Raw genomic sequence first — 19,494 nt, 5'->3', positions numbered from 1 at the left:
AACCGTTCGTTCTAACTTTATTTTTAAAATGAATGTCAAGATTTGTCAATCGCCCTTTCTGAACCCATAAATCCAAGAGATGATGCAATGATATCAAATTATTTTTGTTTTAGTAAGTACTACAATGTAAAACTTTCTTTAATTATTAAAAATATATTCCTTTCATTATATTTGCTGTATTAATTAAAAATATATTGTCAAACCGATGTCATTCACCGCGATTCTCCTAAGCGTCCGTTGCTACGGGTTACTACGGAAAGAAATGCCGGACGCCTTGAGTTGTGCGATTCAACTTGCGGGATAGAAACGGTAGCTTCCTGTCAAAATGATCACCTTTATCATCGTCGTCCTACTATTCTGGACGGCTTTGAACTTCACAGATTATGTCTTTAAGGTGAGCTTGTTGTTCCACCTTTTGAGTACGAGTCATAATCACGAACTCACGAGCTCTAAACCGAGTGGCCAGTTGATGCAATGACCCAACGCAATGACCAACGGTATGTCAACTGGCCCCTGATGAGGTAACGGGGGTTTTAACGTTAATAATATCCAAATGATGTAACTCTTTGTAGGCTTACATTATTGAACAAGAAGGCACACCTAAACTTATTAAACCATACTATATTGGCGAAAATAAATCCTGGAGAAGGGGAACAACAGGGACAAAGGACAAACACAAATCTCCAAACACAGCTAGGTGACTGGTGCGCGACTGAAAAAATCCGCCTAGTTCGGGTATCGAACCCGGGACCTCTCCCTTTCCAGTGGAGCGCTCTACCAACTGAGCTAACCAGGGGTTAGACGACAGTAGAGCAAGCAGGTATTATCAGCTGCCACCAGTCTAACACGAACAAGGGGGAAACACTTGCATTTTAATTTTAAAAGGGTAAAACAGCGCAAAAAGACACTGACAGGGGAGATCTTCCCTGTCCGTGTCTTTTTGCGCTGTTTTACCCTTTTAAAATGCAAAACCAACTAGCCGAACTCACCACTGTGCTACAATTGCATTGCAATTAAATGCAAAGGTGCAAGCGAGCTGGACAAGAATGACAAAAATATACCCTGGACAAAGGACAAACAGAAATCTCTAAACACAGCTAGGTGGCTGGTGCGGTCGCGCACCAGTCACCTAGCTGTGTTTGGAGATTTGTCCTCTCTTCCTCTTCCCCTCACCTCTTTTCCCTCGATCTTTCTTGCAGTCGTGTATGCTCTACCCGTACATCTCTATGCTGGAGCGCAACGGACTCAGCCTGAGGCTCTTCCGCGTCCAGTTCTACTTCACCCGTTTCAACCGTGTCGTCCACCAGTTGGCCCGCAAAAAGCCCCGCTTCCTGTACTGGTGGTTCACGCTGGGGGCTGTCGTCAGCATCCTGTCCATCGCACCAGCCGTCTGGGTCCTGGCCACCAGCGCCATGAGCATGTCTCGAAGTGCAGCGACCGGGAAGCCAGAAGTGCAGATCCTCGAGCCCGCGGTGAGGCTTCCAGATTGTGCTAACAACACTTAGCCCAGGGTTACAGTGCCCGGAATGCATCTCCGACCCGCGCACTTATTTCAATCTCATTTGTGGTCCCTCGATTTCCATCCGGTCACGTCACGCTTGTACCGTAATTGTACCATGCTGTTGCCTTTGGTGATCCTGGTGACACAGGAGCGAAGGTGAATGCGTCGGACGCCCGTTCTGGTCTAGGTCGCTTTTCACAGTCCACGTAGAGCAGTAGACAGGAGCTGGGATGCTGCAACGGCAGCGACAGTTGCGTTCATTGAAGAGAAAGCGAGTATGCAGACGAGCTGGTGGTAGCTAACCATGTCGTTTACCACCCAAGGCTGTGGTGCAGAAAATGAAAGCCTTTTAGTCAATGGAACAGAACATCTCAAACTCAGCTGGCTGGTTTATTTCTCAAGCACCCTATATATACCCACACAGTCACTTTCACTTGTCTTTTTTGCCTGAATTTGTATGACCAACCGGCAGAATTACGGCAGCTGACAGCATGATGCACCGGCTCCTGCGTTGTAATTTGTTTTCACTTTGGGATAACTTTCGACGCTGGTGACGATGATGATAGGACGGCAAAAACATTAGTCGGAAACGCATTCCATGCACCGTGGCCCGGATGCAGCGGCGTAGATGTGACAGCTTGTTATCCCGCAACTTATGATATGAGCATGAGCGACACGATTCAGATCGAACATGCTGAAAAAACATCTTTCTGTGTCAATTTGGAGAAAGGAAAGAATGTGCTCATGTATCTTTCGCCGCATTGCATCAAAAAGTTGTGCCCGGGTGTGGGGAAATTGGGCACCAGAGGAAACAAAAATGCAAATGAAGGAAACCAAGTGAACACAAACATGGGTGTAGGATGGCTAAAATTCCCTTCACAATGTTAAAAAAAAAAATTTTTTTTTAATATTGCAACAAAGTTTTAGCGTCTATTTTATTGTTTAAATGTCAACCACGTTCTGGACACATCATGGAGACACCAATGTTTTGCTCAAAAAGACACCAAAATATTATTTAACAAAAATAAACTGTTGGTCGTTGCATCACTCCAACCTTAAAAGCAGCGCCGCTCCGCAACAGTATGGAGGCAAGCTGCATGCGCGCGAGCCCCGTCGAACCGTATTTCCCTTCTGTCCCGGCCTAGTCAACTCCTGCGGGGAGCAGGGAGGAGCAACTAAAATAGCCAGGTTGTAACATGTTGATGACACCAAGTGGCAGGGCTCATAACCACACCAGCTTCCAAGCGGCTTTGCCCATGTTGGCCCGATTTACGTCACGTCTCTCATAATGCATCGAGCTCTCCGACGGCCGATTGTCGAGCGCTCGCTGGAATTGGTCCTTTGGAACGAAAAATATAGCCATCCATTGAAAATACAAGCGTTCGATTTTCATTAGCAGTTAGTGTTGATCATGTTTAACTTATTTCTGAACGTGAGAGAGATATTTTAAGTTACAACTCAGTATCTCCTTAATAGTCTGCCCTTTCCATCAGTAACGTTCAAAAAACCTTTCAAGAAAGAGAAGGTTTGTGCTGAAGACTCTATAAAAAATATAAAATATAAATTTGCTCTATGTTTAAGTGATTTTAAGTTGCATGATTGGAGGCTCATGCTTAGTAGCTGAAATGCCGTAAAGCCTTCTGTGAATGAAGGAAAGACTCTTCTTCAAGAAATTTAAATGCACAAAAAATACACTCACACAGCGCTGATTGAGTGTATCTTTTGTGTATTTGGATTTTTTAGTAACTCTGCCTGTGCGCTGGTTCTTAATTATGCCTTACCAACTCGCCCAATGTGCACTATCAAAAGGACTCTTCCCTAACATGTTCATAGCTATACTAGTGCATCTGTAGTTATTGTAGTAATACCTTTTTTGTCTCCAATACAGATGCCAGGAATCAACCTTCCCATCTCTGACATTTTCTACTACATTTCGACTCTGGTGGTTTGCAGCATCTTTCACGAGTTTGGTCATGCCCTAGCTGCTGTGAGGTGAGTGTACCTCCCTTTCAGTGGTGAACTTCCGAAAGCACAGTAAGTATGTATAGTACAATGGTGAGAACAACAAAACTGCGGCATCATCCAGAAAGTGGGTGACAACTTGGATTAATTGTGTTTCCCCGCACATAAATGAAGTGTTTGGTCAGTTCAAAATGCATGCAGCATGGTCAGCAGCCTGAGAAGATGCCAAATTGTGTTGTCGTCATTTTCCAGCAAGGGCCAGCCGAGCAGCAAGGAATGAGAAAACTGCCCTTGGATTCCTCTTTTCCAATGAAGAAAAAACCCTTCTCTTTTCTGCGGGGAGTGGCTTAACAACACCTCCTGCAAGGCTGTAGTGCTAGATTTTCTCCGTGACTTACTGGAGGCCAGGGTATGGTTAGGGTTGTTCGTTTTCGGGTAAAACCCGATTTTACCCGATTTTTACACCCCGAACATGTTTCAGGAAAAATGAGTTAAACCCGATTTCTCCCCGAATTCCAAAACCACATAACCAACCTCTTTATTTTTACGCCGCACGGAGTTTGCCGTACACACACGCTATCTACCCTACTTCAGGACAACAGTGACCTGTAGTTCATTTCGCAAGCTGCGTGCAGCATTGTGGACGCTACATGGCTCTCAGCCAACTGCCCAACAAGCGCGCCTAACTCACCGTAGCATTCTACGGAGGCCGGCTGAGGAAAAGCGACAATAGGCATTGGGGGCCTCGGAGGGACATTTCTGTCCCCCCGCTGTGCAGGTGGAACCGCCTCGGCACGCCACATAGCTTCGGCCCTGCTGCACGCAGCTTGTGAAATGCACTATCAGTCCCCCTTCGATCGCTGAGGTGTTGACATTCAACAGGGTCTCTCGGGTAGCATGGCCATCGCGCTATCGTCCAACCTTTCTCACAAACAACGTTCGAGCCATTCAGTCGCGTAAACAGATCGGGAAAACTTAACAAGTTTATTTCATAGCAAAATATCTGATCGAAGACGACCGTCCCTCGAACGGTCGGGATTTTTGTTGGAACCTGAGAGAGAGGAGGATTCCTTGGGCGGTACTTCCCTTGAAGCGACCGACGGCAGTCGAAGCTGAAAAACCCTGATGCCCCCCCCCCCTCCCCCCCCCCCCCAGTTACCAGCTTGAAACACATCCCTAATTTTCACGCGTTAGCCATAAACAGCTCGTAATACCCTCTAATAACAAAAAAAAAACTAATGTATTATTGAGTACATTCGTGTATTTAACCCGAAAAAACCCGAATTTCCAAATGTTTCCTCGAAAAACCCGATTTCTCCCCGATTATCAGCCTGAAAAATAGCACCCGATTTTTACCCCCCAAATTTCGAAAAATATAAAACCCGAAAACGAACAACCCTAGGTATGGTGTGTATACTGTGTGAGCATTTGGCTGATGTTCCCCTGGATTGAACATGAGTCGCACCCAAACGCTGATGCAGCACTTGCGTCAAGTCCGTGCCTCACATTGGCCCGCAGTAGGAGACACAGGAACATCGGCACAATGGCCTTCCTATATAGGAGGTGTTGGCCGAGCTCGGAGACCCGGTCCTTTCATGAGGAAAGGACTCTGGGAAAGGCTTTTCTGCGTGGCAAGAGGATGATTCTTTTGGTCGGCCTTTAAGTCATTTGCCACAAAAAACCCACTTATTAGGGAATTTTATTAAATCAATCGCCTTCTTTCTTTTTTATTTTTTTGGAAGAGTTGTTATGAAAATTATTCATAGCTGGGTTCAAAGCATTCATTTGGGGCACTGACCTAAGCAGGCAGATTTGATGCCCACCAGTGAAATCCTCTTTCAGAGTAAAATGTAAAAATGTGCCGCTGTTGCATTCGTGACAACAGTGTCCCACAGTGTACACCACTCGTTCCCTTTGCCAGGGAAAACGTGAGGATCCAGGGTTGTGGCCTCTTTGTGCTCGGCATCTTCCCCGGGGCGTTCGTGGACCTGCCGAAGGACCAGGTGACAGTGCTGGCTCCCTGGAAGCAGTTGAAAATCTACTGCGCCGGCATCTGGCACAATCTTGTCGCGGTGGCGGTGGCACTGCTGCTCCTGACGGGGAACCGGTTTCTCATGACGCCATTCTACAAGGAGCATGCCGGTGTCACGGTCATCTCTGTGGCAGAGGTAAGCCTGACGTTAAGCCTGACGTGCAAGGAAAGCGACCTCTGGGAAATGCCAGTACTACATTACTACATTTCTTCACATCAGTATGCGTGACGTTTTGCAATCTAAAACTCGGCCAGTTTTATCTTGCCCTTGCATGCAAGTGCGTGCTCATTTCTTGTGTCTGTTGTATTTTGTTGTTTTTTTCCCCAGTGCATATTTTTTTTGTGTGTGTATTTTGTTTGCCACCAGCTGTCAGGCCCCACGCATGAGCATCTCCATGATTTTGCGGGCCTGTGTGTGAATTTGTATTTTTTTTTTTTTTTTTTTTTGTGAAATGAAATTATTATTGTTATTGCTGTCAGTCACGCTTTTGTTGATTATACCGTAAATCTCGAGGAGAGTGAGTCGGATCACAAATTAGTGCTTTCTTACTGTCGTCTGAACTGCCGCTCACAAAGGAAGAGGGTTACTTTAACTGTGAAGGATTTTTCAAGGTCCAATGATGAAAGTGTATTGGATTATCTTGATTTTTGTTTCAGCGACTTTATTGAAGACAGTGTGACTTTGCTGTGGGAGAAGTTTGTTTATATGTGTAACTATTGTTTAGAAAGCTTCATACCGGATCGGCGTAAATGCACGGGACGTAAGAAGCCTTGGATAAACCGCGAAATAATTCACCTTTCCCGTCAGATCAAAAAGTTTAAAAGAGCTCGCAAAACTGGAAACGTACAAGGTTTACAGGATGAAATGACAAGGCAGGTCAAGGAAGCTAGAAATAAATATTTTTCGTGCACTCTTCTTACCTTCTTGAAACATGATCCTGCAAAATTTTGGAATTATCTTTCAGAAAGTATAAAGCCTGTCGACCAGATAATGGTTAGCGACGTGGCCATCACTGATAAAAAACAAATTGCTGAAGAGTTCAATTTATATTTCCAATCTGTGTTTTCTGATTTAGATACGTACACCCCTGTCGCTACTAATACCCCACTGAACCCCGATTTTATCTCGTTTCGCGGTGTGTTTGTTATGTTACTAAAATTGAAAACTAAGTCTAGTTGTGGGCCTGATAAAGTCCCAAACGCCTTCCTGCGTAGATATGCAGAATCGCTTGCATGTTTTCTTACTGTCATTTTTCGCGCTTCTTTTAGTTCTTGTGTGCTGCCTAGTGACTGGCGAACCGCACGTGTCGTTCCCATTCATAAAAAGGGTGATCGTTCAGAAGTCAGTAATTATCGTCCTATTTCTATTACAAGTACTTCGTGCAAACTTATGGAGCATATTGTGAGTAATTATGTTCGAGATTTCTTAGAAGAAAGAAACTTGCTTTTTCAGCACGGGTTCCGAAGGGGTTTATCTACCATTACGCAACTTGTCACCACAGTTCATGTTTTGCTGCTACTTTAGACAAATCTGGTCAGGTCGATGTTATTTTTTTGGACTTTAGCAAGGCCTTTGATAAAGTTCCACACGGCAAACTTCTTATAAAGTAGAGTACCTTTTAATATCGTCTGAGATTGTCAATTGGATAGGTTCGTACTTGTCTGATCGCAGCCAGTTTGTCGACATTGGTGGTCATGCTTCCGGTATTCTGGGTGTTTCCTCGGGTGTTCTTCAGGACAGTGTGCTTGGCCCGTTGTTGTTTTTAACGTATATAAATGATATCGTCTCAGTTGCTAGCCCAGATGTAAATATTCGTTTATTCGCCGACGATTGCATTTTGTTCAAAAGGATATCCACAGTTGCCGACCAAATATTACTGAATTCTTTCCTCGCCTCTACAGTAAAACCTCGTTATAAAAAAGTGGAACGAGCGGTCATAATTATTCCATTATAACCATTAGTTTGTTATAGCCACTGTCCATTTCTTCCCACTATTAGCAAGCAAGGGGAATTATGATTATTTTGTTATATCTATTAGTTTGTTATATCCCATTTTGCTATAACGAGGTTTTACTGTATCTGCTATTGGCGCCGCGCATGGTAAATGCAGCTAAATTTTACGAAAACAGTTCATTTACGTATAACAAGAAAAGTGAAGCCACTCAAGTTCACTTATCAATTAAACAATGATGTAATATCTGATGTGACTGAATACAAATATCTCGGTGTAACCATATCCCACGATCTCTGTTGGTCACAACACATTCAAAATTTCTGTTCCTCCGCTTTTCGTAAATTGGGCAATTGTTACGTCGGAAACTTAGAAGCGCTGCCCCTTCCATTAAATTACAAGCATATTGCCGCGCGCCAAGTAGGCAGCGCGGCCGTGGCCTAACGGTTAGCGCGCTTGCCTCCCACGCGAAGAGCCAGGGTTCGATCCCTGGCCGCGGCTACGCATTTTTGTTGACACTGTAATGTGATGTTCTCGTGAATTCGAGAACCGACTAGCTGATTCGAGGTTAGAATGTTCTATGCGTCGAACCTTCTACGCCGAATGCTCCAGAAGCCCACGTGTGTACAAAAGCGGCTCCGCGTAGCAAGCCGGAGTCAGTTTCGCCCCAGCGTTCGACTCTGCTGTCACGCCGACTTCGACGCCTGCGACGCTCTGCTTTCATCTGTTCCCTTTTTTTATTTTTGGGCACAAGTTCGCCCCATTGAACGTTTAGTTTCTTTAGTCTTTATCGCCTCATCAATTGTCCTTTGTGACATTTTGGTGGAGGTGCGGGGTACCGTACCACGCATTTTCTCATGAGCCCTGCCGAACTTTGCCATTCGACGAGGAGTACTCTACAAAGAGAACTTCGGGGACAACAACTCGCCGTGGCTGCTGGTAATCCCGACCGACCTTCGGGAGGAGATCTTTCAAGCATGTCACGACGACCCGACGTCCGGACAGCTTGGTTACAGCTGAACGCTGGCCCGTATTCGTGAAAAGTATTACTGGCCCAAGCTCCCCAAAACTGTCCACTTCTACACCCGATCGTGCAACGAGTGCCAGCGACGCAAGAAACCGCCGACAAAGCCGGCAGGTCTCCTGTAGCCAATCGCCCCGCCAACTGCACCATTCCAGCGGATCGGAATGGATCTACTTGGTCCTTTTCCACCGTCGACCCTGGGGAATCGTTGGATAATCGTTGCCACCAATTATCTCACGCGGTACGCAGAAACGAAAGCCCCTTCGGGGACAGCTGTTGAAATCGCCAAGTTTTCCATCGAGTCCATCGTACCCCGGCACGGCGCTCCCGAAGTTCTGATTACAGATCGCAGATCATCGCTCATGGCACAGCTGACCCAAGAAATCCTCCGTCTCAGTCACACCAGCCATCGTCGTACCACTGCATACCACCCGCAGACCAACGGGCTGACGGAGCGACTCAACAAGACAATCGCCGACATGACCTCTATGTATGTCGACGTAGAGCACAAGACGTGGGACGAGGTGTTGCCCTACGTCACGTGCGCCTACAATACGGCGGTTCAAGAAACCACTGGGCTCACCCCTTTCCAGCTGGTACACGGTCGGAAGGTAACGAACGACCATGCTGGACGCAATGCTGCCCCATGAGCCAGCTGACATTGAGAGCGACGACGCCCAGGTGGTTGCTCAACAAGCCGAAGAAGTCCGCCAGCTCGCCCGACTTCTGATTCAAGACCAGCAACGCATCGATGCGGGCCGCTACAACCTCCGTTGCAGGGATGTCCACTTCCAGCCCGGAGACAGGGTGTGGCTGTGGACGCCCATCCGTCGCCGCGGCCTCAGTGAGAAACTTCTTAAAGGGGCACTGACACCCCAAAGGTTGTATTATTTTGTATTGTCTAAAACGATGCAAGTTGTAGTCATATACACGCAAAAAAAACCGCATCGCGAAAAAAAATTTTCCCGAGCGCGCGCGCGCCTTTTTATTTTTGCTGTTTATATTTCCCGCGCTAACCTCCTTGCTTCTTTTGATCGGTGACGTCAAAAATCAGGAAATTTAGAAGCTTTGTAGGCGACATTTCTATAACATTTAATAACAGCAATCGTAAAACATGTTTTTTAACGCAATTGCGAACGCACTACGGCCCCTCTTTTTGAAATACCAAAAATCAGATTTCGGTGTGATGTCGCTTCCTGGATTTGTATCCGCCCTCGTAAAACTTGGCGGCGCTAACGGCCAGACGGGGACAGTACGGCTCTGGACGGGGAAGAAACCGGTTTTTTCCCGCGCCGGCTTCTATCCCGCCTGCTCACCTCCTCCTCGCCTCGGGTTGCTGTGGCAACGGCGGAGGTCCCAAAGAAAGTCGAGTCTCAGGAGACCGCAAAATTTGACTCGCTGCACTGGCGCAGATCACGCGGGAACTTCAAATTTGGCATTTGGAAATGTTTTTTTAATTAAGAAATACTGAATTCCCAAGTTTCGAAATTTGAGGGCAATGTCCCGGCATCGTTTTCAATCGTTTCGGATAATAAAAAAAAGCATGATTTTGATGTGTCAGTGCCCCTTTAAACGGAACTTTAAGCCATACAAGGTACTTCGTCGCCTCAGGGAGCTGAACTACGAGGTGATGCCCGATGGAACGAAAACATCATCACGCCGCCCACCACGACCTGAAGTCGTCCACGTCGTACGCCTGAAGCCGTACTACACTCAATAGGACTGTGGACCTTATGTGTTTGAAATGACTCTTTAGTTTGCCGTTCTTTTTATGTGCTTTGTTTTGTTTTGTGTTGCGATGCACTTTTTAAGGGGGGAGTAATGCCGCGCACCAAGTAGGCAGGGCGGCCGTGGCCTAACGGTTATCGCACTTGCCTCCCACGCGAAGGGCCAGGGTTCGATTCCTGGCCGCGGCAACACATTTTTGTTGACACTGTAATGTGATGTTCTCGTGAATTCGAGAACCGACTACCTGATTTGAGGTTAGAATGTTCTATGCGTCGAACCTTCTACGCCGAATGCTCCAGAAGCCCACGCGTGTACAAAAGCGGCTCCGCGTAGCAAGCCGGAGTCAGTTTCGCCCCAGCGTTCGACTCTGCTGTCACGCCGACTTCGACGCCTGCGACGCTCTGCTTTCATCTGTTCCCTTTTTATTTTTCGGCACAAGTTTGTCCCATTAAACGTTTAGTTTCTTTAGTCTTTATCGCCTCATCAATTGTCATTCGTGACAATATAACTCCTTGGTCCGACCGAAGTTAGAATATGCTGGCATATTATGGGACCCGAATACCAAAAAGGATGCGTCACAGCTAGGGATGGTTCAGAGGAGAGTTATTCGCTTCATCTCTGGAAAATATAATCGACTAGATTCCCCATCTTCATTGGTGATAGCAAACAATATATCATCACTCCAGCATCGTCAAAAAATTGTGAGACTAAAATTTTTGTCTTTGCTTTATCATAACACACTCCGCATTGAATCAAGTCTATATTTATCCCCATCATCATCTAGGAAAACTAGGCACCATCATCAGTATTCCCCGGTACCAATATTCGCTCAAACTAACATTTTTAAGTATTTCTTTTACCCATGCACTATTACGGATTGGAACGCCCTCCCTCGTGACATTTTTTTTTGCCCCCGACTTCAATGGTGCTCTTGAGAGTCACACCTTTTGATTTTTCTCTTTTCCTGGTGTTTGTACATGCTTTATTTTATTGTATGTTAGGCATTGATTATGGAAAGTTTATTATGCTGATGGCGTTTATATGTATATATGTCATTGTTTAAGCAATATATATGGTTGCCATGTGTTTCTTGTTACTCATATGTATGGTTTTGTTGTTTGTATGTATCCCACACCTGCAGGGGCCTGTTCAAGGCCTGCAGTATGTCTAAATAAAATAAAATAAAAAAACTATCATCATTATTATTACTGCATTTGAGCATCATGGGCTTGTTTCATGGACTGCTCGTCACAGAATGTCTCACTGGCAGTGCTTTTGAAGTTGTAGTTATTATTGCAAGTGTTAGCTAGCTTTTGGTTGATTGGGAGAGAGCTCATAATTAAGAATATGTTTGCGCAGGTTTCCATGATGCAAGGTGTCCACGAAACCCCTGCCCCTCCCCCTGTGGCATATGTCTTTCGGCCCACCATAAACTGAAACGGGAGCACACAATGGTTTATGCAAAAACCCAGACAATATATTTGTATAATTTTCTTCATCTGTTTGTATTACTTGTGCGTGGGAAGCGGCAACTTCACCTGTTGCATGTTCCTGCTACCATGCGACACCCTAGTATGATGGTGCTCATACAGAGCCTAGATTTAGGAGAGGGAGCAACTGAGACCATGGAGGGCATTTGCAATTTAATGGTAGACGCCTTCTGGACACTTTGGTCGCAAGTGTGCTAGTGTTGCTTCGTCTCGTGGCAAGAAGGAAAGCGGGCGGAGAGGCGGAGATGCTTGCAAACAATCGACGCTTTTGTCACCTCCTCGCAACTCGTATTCTGACACCGATTCAGCAGTTAAAAACTCTGAAATCTAGGCACACCAGGTGCTCGTTGCTGCTCATCGAAAGAAAAAAAATCTGTACTTAAATTATACCCATGTTGCTTAATTTGGACTTTGCCCTGCTTGTAGCACGCACCAGGAGATGTATCACTGGAGAAAAATCATGATGAAGTAAAATTTTCCATAAAAAGCTGGATAGCTCAGTCTTTAAAGTGCCTGCACCAGTGAAAAGTGTTTTCAAGTTGTCAGGTTGTGCCAACACAGTTTGTGCCTTACAGGAATCAGGAGCATATGGTCCAAATGGATTGCTGCCTGGGGACCACATAATCGCTGTGGATGCTTGCGTGGTGAGGGATCCTGCCACCTGGAAGTCTTGTCTGGTTCAAGCTGTGCTCATTCCACAACCAGGGTACTGTCAAAGGAAGGTGCTTGTGCAATCCGAAGGCACTTGGTCCAGCAATGGTAAGCCTCGATGGTGGAACAAAATCCTGTGAAGTGTTGATAAGCATGCAGCCAGTCTGGAGCTGCATCCTTTATTTTATTTTTCCTCAGAGTGCTGCCATGGCCAGTCTAATAACAGCCTGTGTTTTAGTTACCTGGACCATGATGAAAAGGTATGATTTTGTTCACATTATGTCACCGACTTTTACGGTCAGCAATGTCTTTGATGAAAATTATAGTTCTAGAACACCATAGTCACCGAGCATGTCACATCTCAATTAGCGAGCCCAGTGTCCAAGTCTACTGATCTCTATGCCATATTAGTTGCATGCACATGACGAGTGGTTACATCAGTTTCATGCATTGTCAAGAGCCGCACTGGAGGAAGCCAAATGAAAAAGGCCTCTGCATTTCTTTTACTGTCAGTCGGCTACATTCAATAAATCCTGATGCCTGAATCGGTTCTTTCAGTACAATTCTTTGTGTGATCAAGATCAAAGAAAGAGTAAACATGTGGGACAAAGACAACACAACCATATCTTTCAACTAGCAACAGACACATAAGAATTCCAAAAGCAAGCAACCGATTAAAGACGAGAAAATTGAGAAAAGGGAAAGGAACTAAGAAGAAAGAAAAGAGGGAAGAGGCAATAAAATAAAATGCAGAAGCAGGTCGACACAGCGATCTCTGATTTGAGAAATATAACTTCAGTTTTCGTCAGAAACGAGGAGGCATTAGAAACATTGTTTGCGCTGTTCATGGCAAACGACTTTATAATCTCCCGGCCATATCTGCTGTTATGTTTATTCTTTCTTTAATCTTCACCCGCACCAACACGCTCTTCGTCCATTGATTTGTGAGTTCCATTATGTTTTTGTTTTGGAACTTCAGAGGGAGGTCTGTCTGCCGGCAAGACACACGCTTGAAACGTCTCATGGGTATTGCAACTCCAGCTGCCAAACAGATGATTACTATTGTCTAAAGCCAGTGCTGGACAACACCACCAAGCTGGTACAAGTAAAGAGGGAGAACTGGCCAGCAATGCTCTTTTTGGGACCACCGGCAGAGCTCTGGCACACAGGTAAACCATTGCACTCATTAAAAAAAATTTGCAACTGTATTTTAATTTGTTGATCAAACCGTCATATGCTGGATTGCATTTGACGATAAACGCAGCCAACGTTCATGTTCAGTGTCCACCTTCAAGGCACACAGCGCCGAGTCTTCTCAAAGCGTCGCCTCCGTCACCCTGTCCTACCACTTCTGTCGCGATGGCACGAAGAATGGACGGACTGAGGCGACGGTGTATCATGGGGGTGGGACTACGTGTGTTAACATACAACATTTATCCATTTACATGTTTAACTCTTTCCTGACCGTGCCCATAGGCCATCGGTGATCGATGGTTTTCAAGCGCCATCACGAAATTAAGTTTAGTGTGGAGAATTATGTTCCACAATCTTGTGGATAGCCAGATAACTGTAGTTCCGGTTTCAATGTAAGTTTGAGCTTTATCACAAGCTGGTGGGCTTTCAAAAATAGTTCTGGGGAGTGTGGTTGCATTTGTCTAGCATGGCTAACTGCTTGCATCAGTCTTCGTAACAAAGATGGCATTATTTACATTATTCAACTGTATTGTGGCATATTGTTTAGCCCTCAAGAGCTCTGGGGACACTTTAAACAATGTTATACACGTTGCTTAACAGATGGTTGTCGGTAAGCATCACTATAATTTCCAATGCTGTCCTGAGCCGGTGTTCACGTTTTATGTTCCCAACAAGGCGGACAAAAATGCTAAATATGAAGGAACTGCAATCAAGGCTATGACAAAACCAAGGTAGAACACAAAGAAAGCATTTTGCTGGAGATGTGTGGTGTACTATCTGTGTTTCACCAATATAAGCATTCCTTCGTTGAAACACACACGCGTTACGGAGGCTAACTCTCCGACGAACCGAAAATGCATAACATCAGTTAGAGTACACCAACTTTCAGAAGTAATAACCGTAGGTGTCCGATACATTTTGTATATTCTGAATTTTTCTTTTATTTGTCGTTTAATTTGACATAGCTTTAGAAGTTTCGGCATTTATATGCCTTCCGCACATGCATTGTATTTTCACTTACTTTTAGGTGGAAACTGGAGAAAATTAATTGGTTATGCAATGTTTACGTAAGGTGTACAATTTTGATTCAAACAGATTTATTAAAGAAAAACTTGGAAAGGTATCATAATGCAGTCTGTGTATGTAAGTTATACAGCGAGGCGACATTATGTAAGAGGGCTAACTGTGGCAATAAGTCAGATAAATAACAAATATTTGTTCATTCACTTCTTACTTAGTAAAAATAAACATATGGGTCTAATTAGAAACTTGCCGAGAGTCGTCGAAAGCTACTAAATCGGTATTCTACAAAAATTTAAAGTGCACAAGGCTGGTGGGCACAAGGCTGGCGGGCACAAGGCTGGCGGTGTGTACCCATGCATAATAAGAAACTGTAAAACAGTGCTAGCGCATTGAATTTAGATCAGAAGAACGAAGCATGCACACAAAATCTTTCTGAAATCGGCCGATTTAGTGATTTTCGAGGATGCTTTTGAAGTTTCTAATTGAAACTATATTTATACTAAATAAAAAGTTCATCAACATTTTTTAGTTAGTTATGGTTTATCGTGACAATTAACCCCGTGTACCATGTCCTTCTGGCCATATAACTCACTTCTACTAACCACATTAGTGTGTGTTTCACGGCTTTTTTTTTTTTTCTTTAAGAGTGTTCTAATTAAAATTAGACACTCTGGTATTACAATGCAAGCCAAGTCTGCCTAAAGTATGTTATGATCCACCACTGTAGAGGTGCAATTTAGTCATTGCTGTATGCAACTGCTCACTCGGAACCTGAGATGTTGAGTTACACAGTAGCTGTTATGCAAGTGCAAGCCAGTAGTATTATAAGCTTCGTATACATCAAAACTGGCAGGAGCAAAATGGTTTGACTTTCCAGCTATGTATTACCACTTGTCTGTGGTGCTCATCTCTTCTCCCAAGATAATATCAACTACGGTATGTTTCGGCTGCACCAGCATCCCAACATGTGACGGCCGTTTTGACGCTGTTACAGTTTCCCTGATCAAGTGGGTTCCTCGGCAGAAATATCTGTCAGTTTTACCAGTCCACGTGTATGAAGTCTTCCTGCAGTATCCTTTTTGTGAGCTACGTGGCTCTGGAAGTGTCGTTTCACTTGCCATACCTGGGGAGCCTTTAGCAGGCACTGTACAGAGGAGAGTATTCACAAACAAATGAGCGAGAGGAAGAAAACTGGAGGAAGCAGTTTTACAATCTAAATATAATACTAAATTCAAGTCCTGGTGTACAAAACATTAGGTCAGAACAGAATATGGGCTCTTGCAGCGAGATCTATATTCAAACAGAATCAAAAGTACTGACTAGGTTGTCAAGGACATAGTAATGTAGACAGTTGGGCAAGTTGGTAGAGATTAAACATAGTTGCAGTTGCACACAAAAGGACAGGGACAGAGAAGAGGAACATGTAAATGACAGACAAGTGCACACTCACAACTCATGTATTGACAAAAGAGAGAAAGAAAGATTTACAGAATGCGGAATCAGCTCGACCGTTGGCTACACAGGTACGAGGGACCACAGGCTCAAGGACCCTCAAGCTCGAGGGGGACACATAAAGTTAATCACACGAAATAGATTTTAAAAAGGCCATTTCCTTCTTTGTTAATGAAACAGACGGAAAGCTGACACATTGCTCGCCCATGCTTAGGATCATGAAAGCTTCAAAAATCTCTCTGGTGTGTTTTCCCGGTACCCACTTATTATCTTGGTTTATGCTAAGGATGGCATACAAATACAGGATTTACAGTGTCGAGGTAGATGGCCCCCCACTGTAGAATTTAGAGATAGATTGTGTTCTTGTAGCCATTCATTTACATAATACACTGTCTGGTCTGTCCAACATACCGTAAAATACCGGGCAAGCGCCCACTCAAAATTTTGAGATAATTATGAAAAAATGGGGGATGGGCGCTTGTCCGGTCATCAATTCTACATATCAATGTACTCTGCATATTTTCTCAGATTTTACAAATTTGGGAATGGGCGCTTAATGTGGTATGGGCGGATGCACGGTATTCTACGGTAGCTTCTACCACAAGGACGGGGGATACTATATACTACACTCGGTGAGGAGGGCACATAAGGGTGGGAGTGGTTCTTGTAGCACACTTTTTTTTTTTAAATGTTTGCCTTAGTATGGACTTTTGACAAATTTGAGCCATTTTTTGGCTCAAATTTTAGTGATGTCAGCCATTTTTTGACTGACATTGCTAAAGGAACCCTGTACCAGCTAGCCACCATTTTAAGATTGTGAAAACTTTTGTGCATCTAAGGGACCACTACAATTCTTTTTTTGTCAAAAGTGGGCTGAGGTTTTTGAGCTCCTTTCACTCTCTTGACCAATGTTCCCACTACCTTTGAAGCTCAAATTGAGAGGCTGACATCCTCGGGTTTTCCAATGCAGGTGTTAACTGAAATTTGTCAAAAGGTTCATGCTAAGATGAAGAACTAAAAAAAAAACAAAAAAAAATATGTGTGCTGCAGGAACCGCTTCCACCCTTATGTGCCCTGCTCCCCGAGTGTAGCATATAGTATATTCCAGGCACGTAGCCAGGAGTTTGTTTCGTGGGGGCCCACCCATGACAAAATGCTGTATGAGGGGGACGGGGGAGAGGAGGACCCATGCAAAATGGAAGATTTTGGGGGGGGGGGGGGGGGGGGGGGGCCTTCCCTTTGGCTACGTGCCTGGTATATCCCCTTTCTTGTGGTAGAAGCCATGTTGGACAGACCGGACAATCTGTGAATGACCGGCTACGAGAACACAATCTCTCTCTAAATACTATGGTGGGGTGGGGGGGGGGGGGGGAGGCACCTATCTCAGCACTGTAAATCCTGTATTTCCTGTATTTATATGCCATCCTTAGCAAGAACCAAGATAACAGGCAAGTATACTGGGAAAAAACACACAAGAAAGATTTGCGAAGCTTTCATCATCCTAAGCATGGGCGAGCAATGTGTCAGCTTTCCGTCTGGCCTTTTTAAATCTCTGGAGGAAATGGCCTTCTTAAAATCTTTTTTGTGTGGGAAACTTTACGTGTCCCCCTCGAGCTTGCGGTCCCTCGAGCCTGTGGTCCCTCGTGCCTCTGTGGCCAACGCTCGAGCTGATTCCGCATTCTGTACATCTTCCTTTCCCTGTTTCATCAATACACGAGTTGTGAGTGTGCAATTGTCTGCCATCTATGTGTTCCTCTTCTCTGTCCCTGTCCTTTTGTGCGCAACTGTAACTATGTCAAGGACGTCTTTGTTCTGGCTGCCTGAAGGAAAAAACCTAGAGAAAGGAAAAGCGCAGGAAGGGACTTTCAATATGTTAAAGGCAATTTCATATTTCGTCATTTAACTGTCCAACATGCAGTTGCATGGGCTAAAAGTGAGGCCTTGTGTCACTGCTTGAAAGGAATGGCAATGCACTTACCCGTAATATCTCGAGAGATAACCCATCTAAAATCGAAAGCAACTCAGATGAAAATAAAGAGTAGACCAACTTTCGATGTGCGATAAAAAAAAAATTGAAGAAAAAAATGCCAGTTTTAGATTTAGCGACCTGCGAAACTTGCAATCGCAGGGAAGGCCGATGAACCAAAGACGACTGTCTTTCCCAGTCGGCAATGTCAGCTTATCTCCCGCCATGACTAAGTGACACCATTTCTGCCAAGGTTGCCATTGGCCAGGGCCCTGGAATTACTAAAAGTGAGCTTGGGCTATCATTCGGTATTTTTGGCAAAATAGCAAATCGGGCCAAAAATAGAGGTGGGTCATCCTCTTAGAGTGGGGCATCTAAATGATAGGGCTGCTCTTGTCATTGTTACCAGAACCGCCAGTTTCAGAAAATGTTCTAAAGCCCGACAGTGTGGAGCAGGGATTAGCGACTCAGGTTAGATTCCATCTAGGGTCATACTCGGTATCGAGGTTCACTGGTGCTCCAGTGCTGCCAAAGTTACTTACGCGTGTGAATTCCCTTGGCGTCTCCTTTGCACGAGCACGTGTGCCAGTGAGACACAACATGAAGCCACATGCTCTTGCAGCAGTGCGGGGATGCAGTATTGTGGGAACAACGCTGGCCTCGACAGTGTAGCACAAAATAGTCGACGCTCAGTGTAGAGCTGTGCATGTATTACGTTAATTTCCTTAACGTGTTGCTCAGCTATATCATGTCTTTTTCTGGTGCACTTGCTCTACTAAATGCCATCCCATGCATTGCCCTCGATGGACAATGGATCCTCCAGGGCTTGATCAAACTTTTGACGCAGGCCTTTCCATGCCTTCGGCCCTCGAGGAAGTGGTTGTACCTGTTCCTCGTCTTGAGCGGAACTTTTCTCCTTGCTATCAATGTCGTACTAGGGTTTTGGAAACTCTTGGGGCGAAGGTAGCAGGCGCAAAGGGATTCCCTAGGCAACAGGGTTTTTTTGCAGCCAACATTCACCTGTGTATATACATTCATGAGTCACGTAGTAAAACTCCTATGAGCCTGGGTTTCCATTAAAAGTAGCATCCTTTCCTGTTGTTCCTAAAGATTGCTCTTGTTCCATATCATTGTACCTTTGCATAGGTCATTACAGATTGTAATGAAGGATAACTGCTTGCTAAGTGTGAATGGTTGTACACTGATTATTTGTTTATAATAAATGTGAGTAATGAAATTTCTTGGTATGTGCTATAAAACAGGCATTACCATTGAATTCAGAGGAGGTGACCATTCACATATCATCCAACAAAAATTTTACTTATGCCTGGAGACTAATGTCATTGATTACTGAGCAATATAATTACCTAATTAAAGGGTGACAACAGCATTCATATTTGTAATCGAGGTCCAGCCCTAACTTTCTTGTGGGTTTTACAGGTGCCGAAAATTGTTGAAGCATATTGTACAAGTTTATTGTACAGTGCAGTAACAATAATGAATACACTGCGGGATTCAA

The 19,494-nt window shown here is 44.6% G+C and overlaps 1 protein-coding gene across 1 annotated transcript; it reads left to right on the top strand.

Annotated features, from left to right (window-relative positions):
* Nucleotides 1–97: 97 nt before the first annotated feature.
* Nucleotides 98–19,216, top strand: LOC8031067 (membrane-bound transcription factor site-2 protease). The gene is made up of 9 exons (XM_029994805.3): nt 98–394; nt 1,200–1,472; nt 3,390–3,493; nt 5,385–5,631; nt 12,265–12,448; nt 12,539–12,600; nt 13,320–13,509; nt 15,552–15,627; nt 18,717–19,216. The coding sequence occupies exons 1-9, from the start codon at nt 326–328 to the stop codon at nt 18,940–18,942; spliced, it is 1,431 nt and encodes a 476-aa protein (XP_029850665.2). The 5' UTR covers nt 98–325; the 3' UTR covers nt 18,943–19,216.
* Nucleotides 19,217–19,494: the final 278 nt, after the last annotated feature.

The sequence above is a fragment of the Ixodes scapularis genome, unplaced genomic scaffold, assembly GCF_016920785.2.
Source record: "Ixodes scapularis isolate PalLabHiFi unplaced genomic scaffold, ASM1692078v2 PGA_scaffold2__306_contigs__length_199485367, whole genome shotgun sequence".
NCBI lineage: Eukaryota > Metazoa > Arthropoda > Arachnida > Ixodida > Ixodidae > Ixodes > Ixodes scapularis.
Note: the sequence above shows the minus strand (reverse complement) of the source record. Positions and strands in the feature narration are given on the sequence as shown.

What these genes read in the sequence shown, in the direction of transcription:
- LOC8031067 (XM_029994805.3), top strand. Translation starts at nt 326, where the DNA reads ATGATCACCTTTATCATCGTCGTCCTACTATTCTGGACGGCTTTGAAC. An exon ending in TCACAGATTATGTCTTTAAG is followed by an intron (nt 395 to 1,199) that starts GTGAGCTTGTTG and finishes TCTTTCTTGCAG; the next exon opens with TCGTGTATGCTCTACCCGTA. An exon ending in ACCTGGACCATGATGAAAAG is followed by an intron (nt 12,601 to 13,319) that starts GTATGATTTTGT and finishes TTGGAACTTCAG; the next exon opens with AGGGAGGTCTGTCTGCCGGC.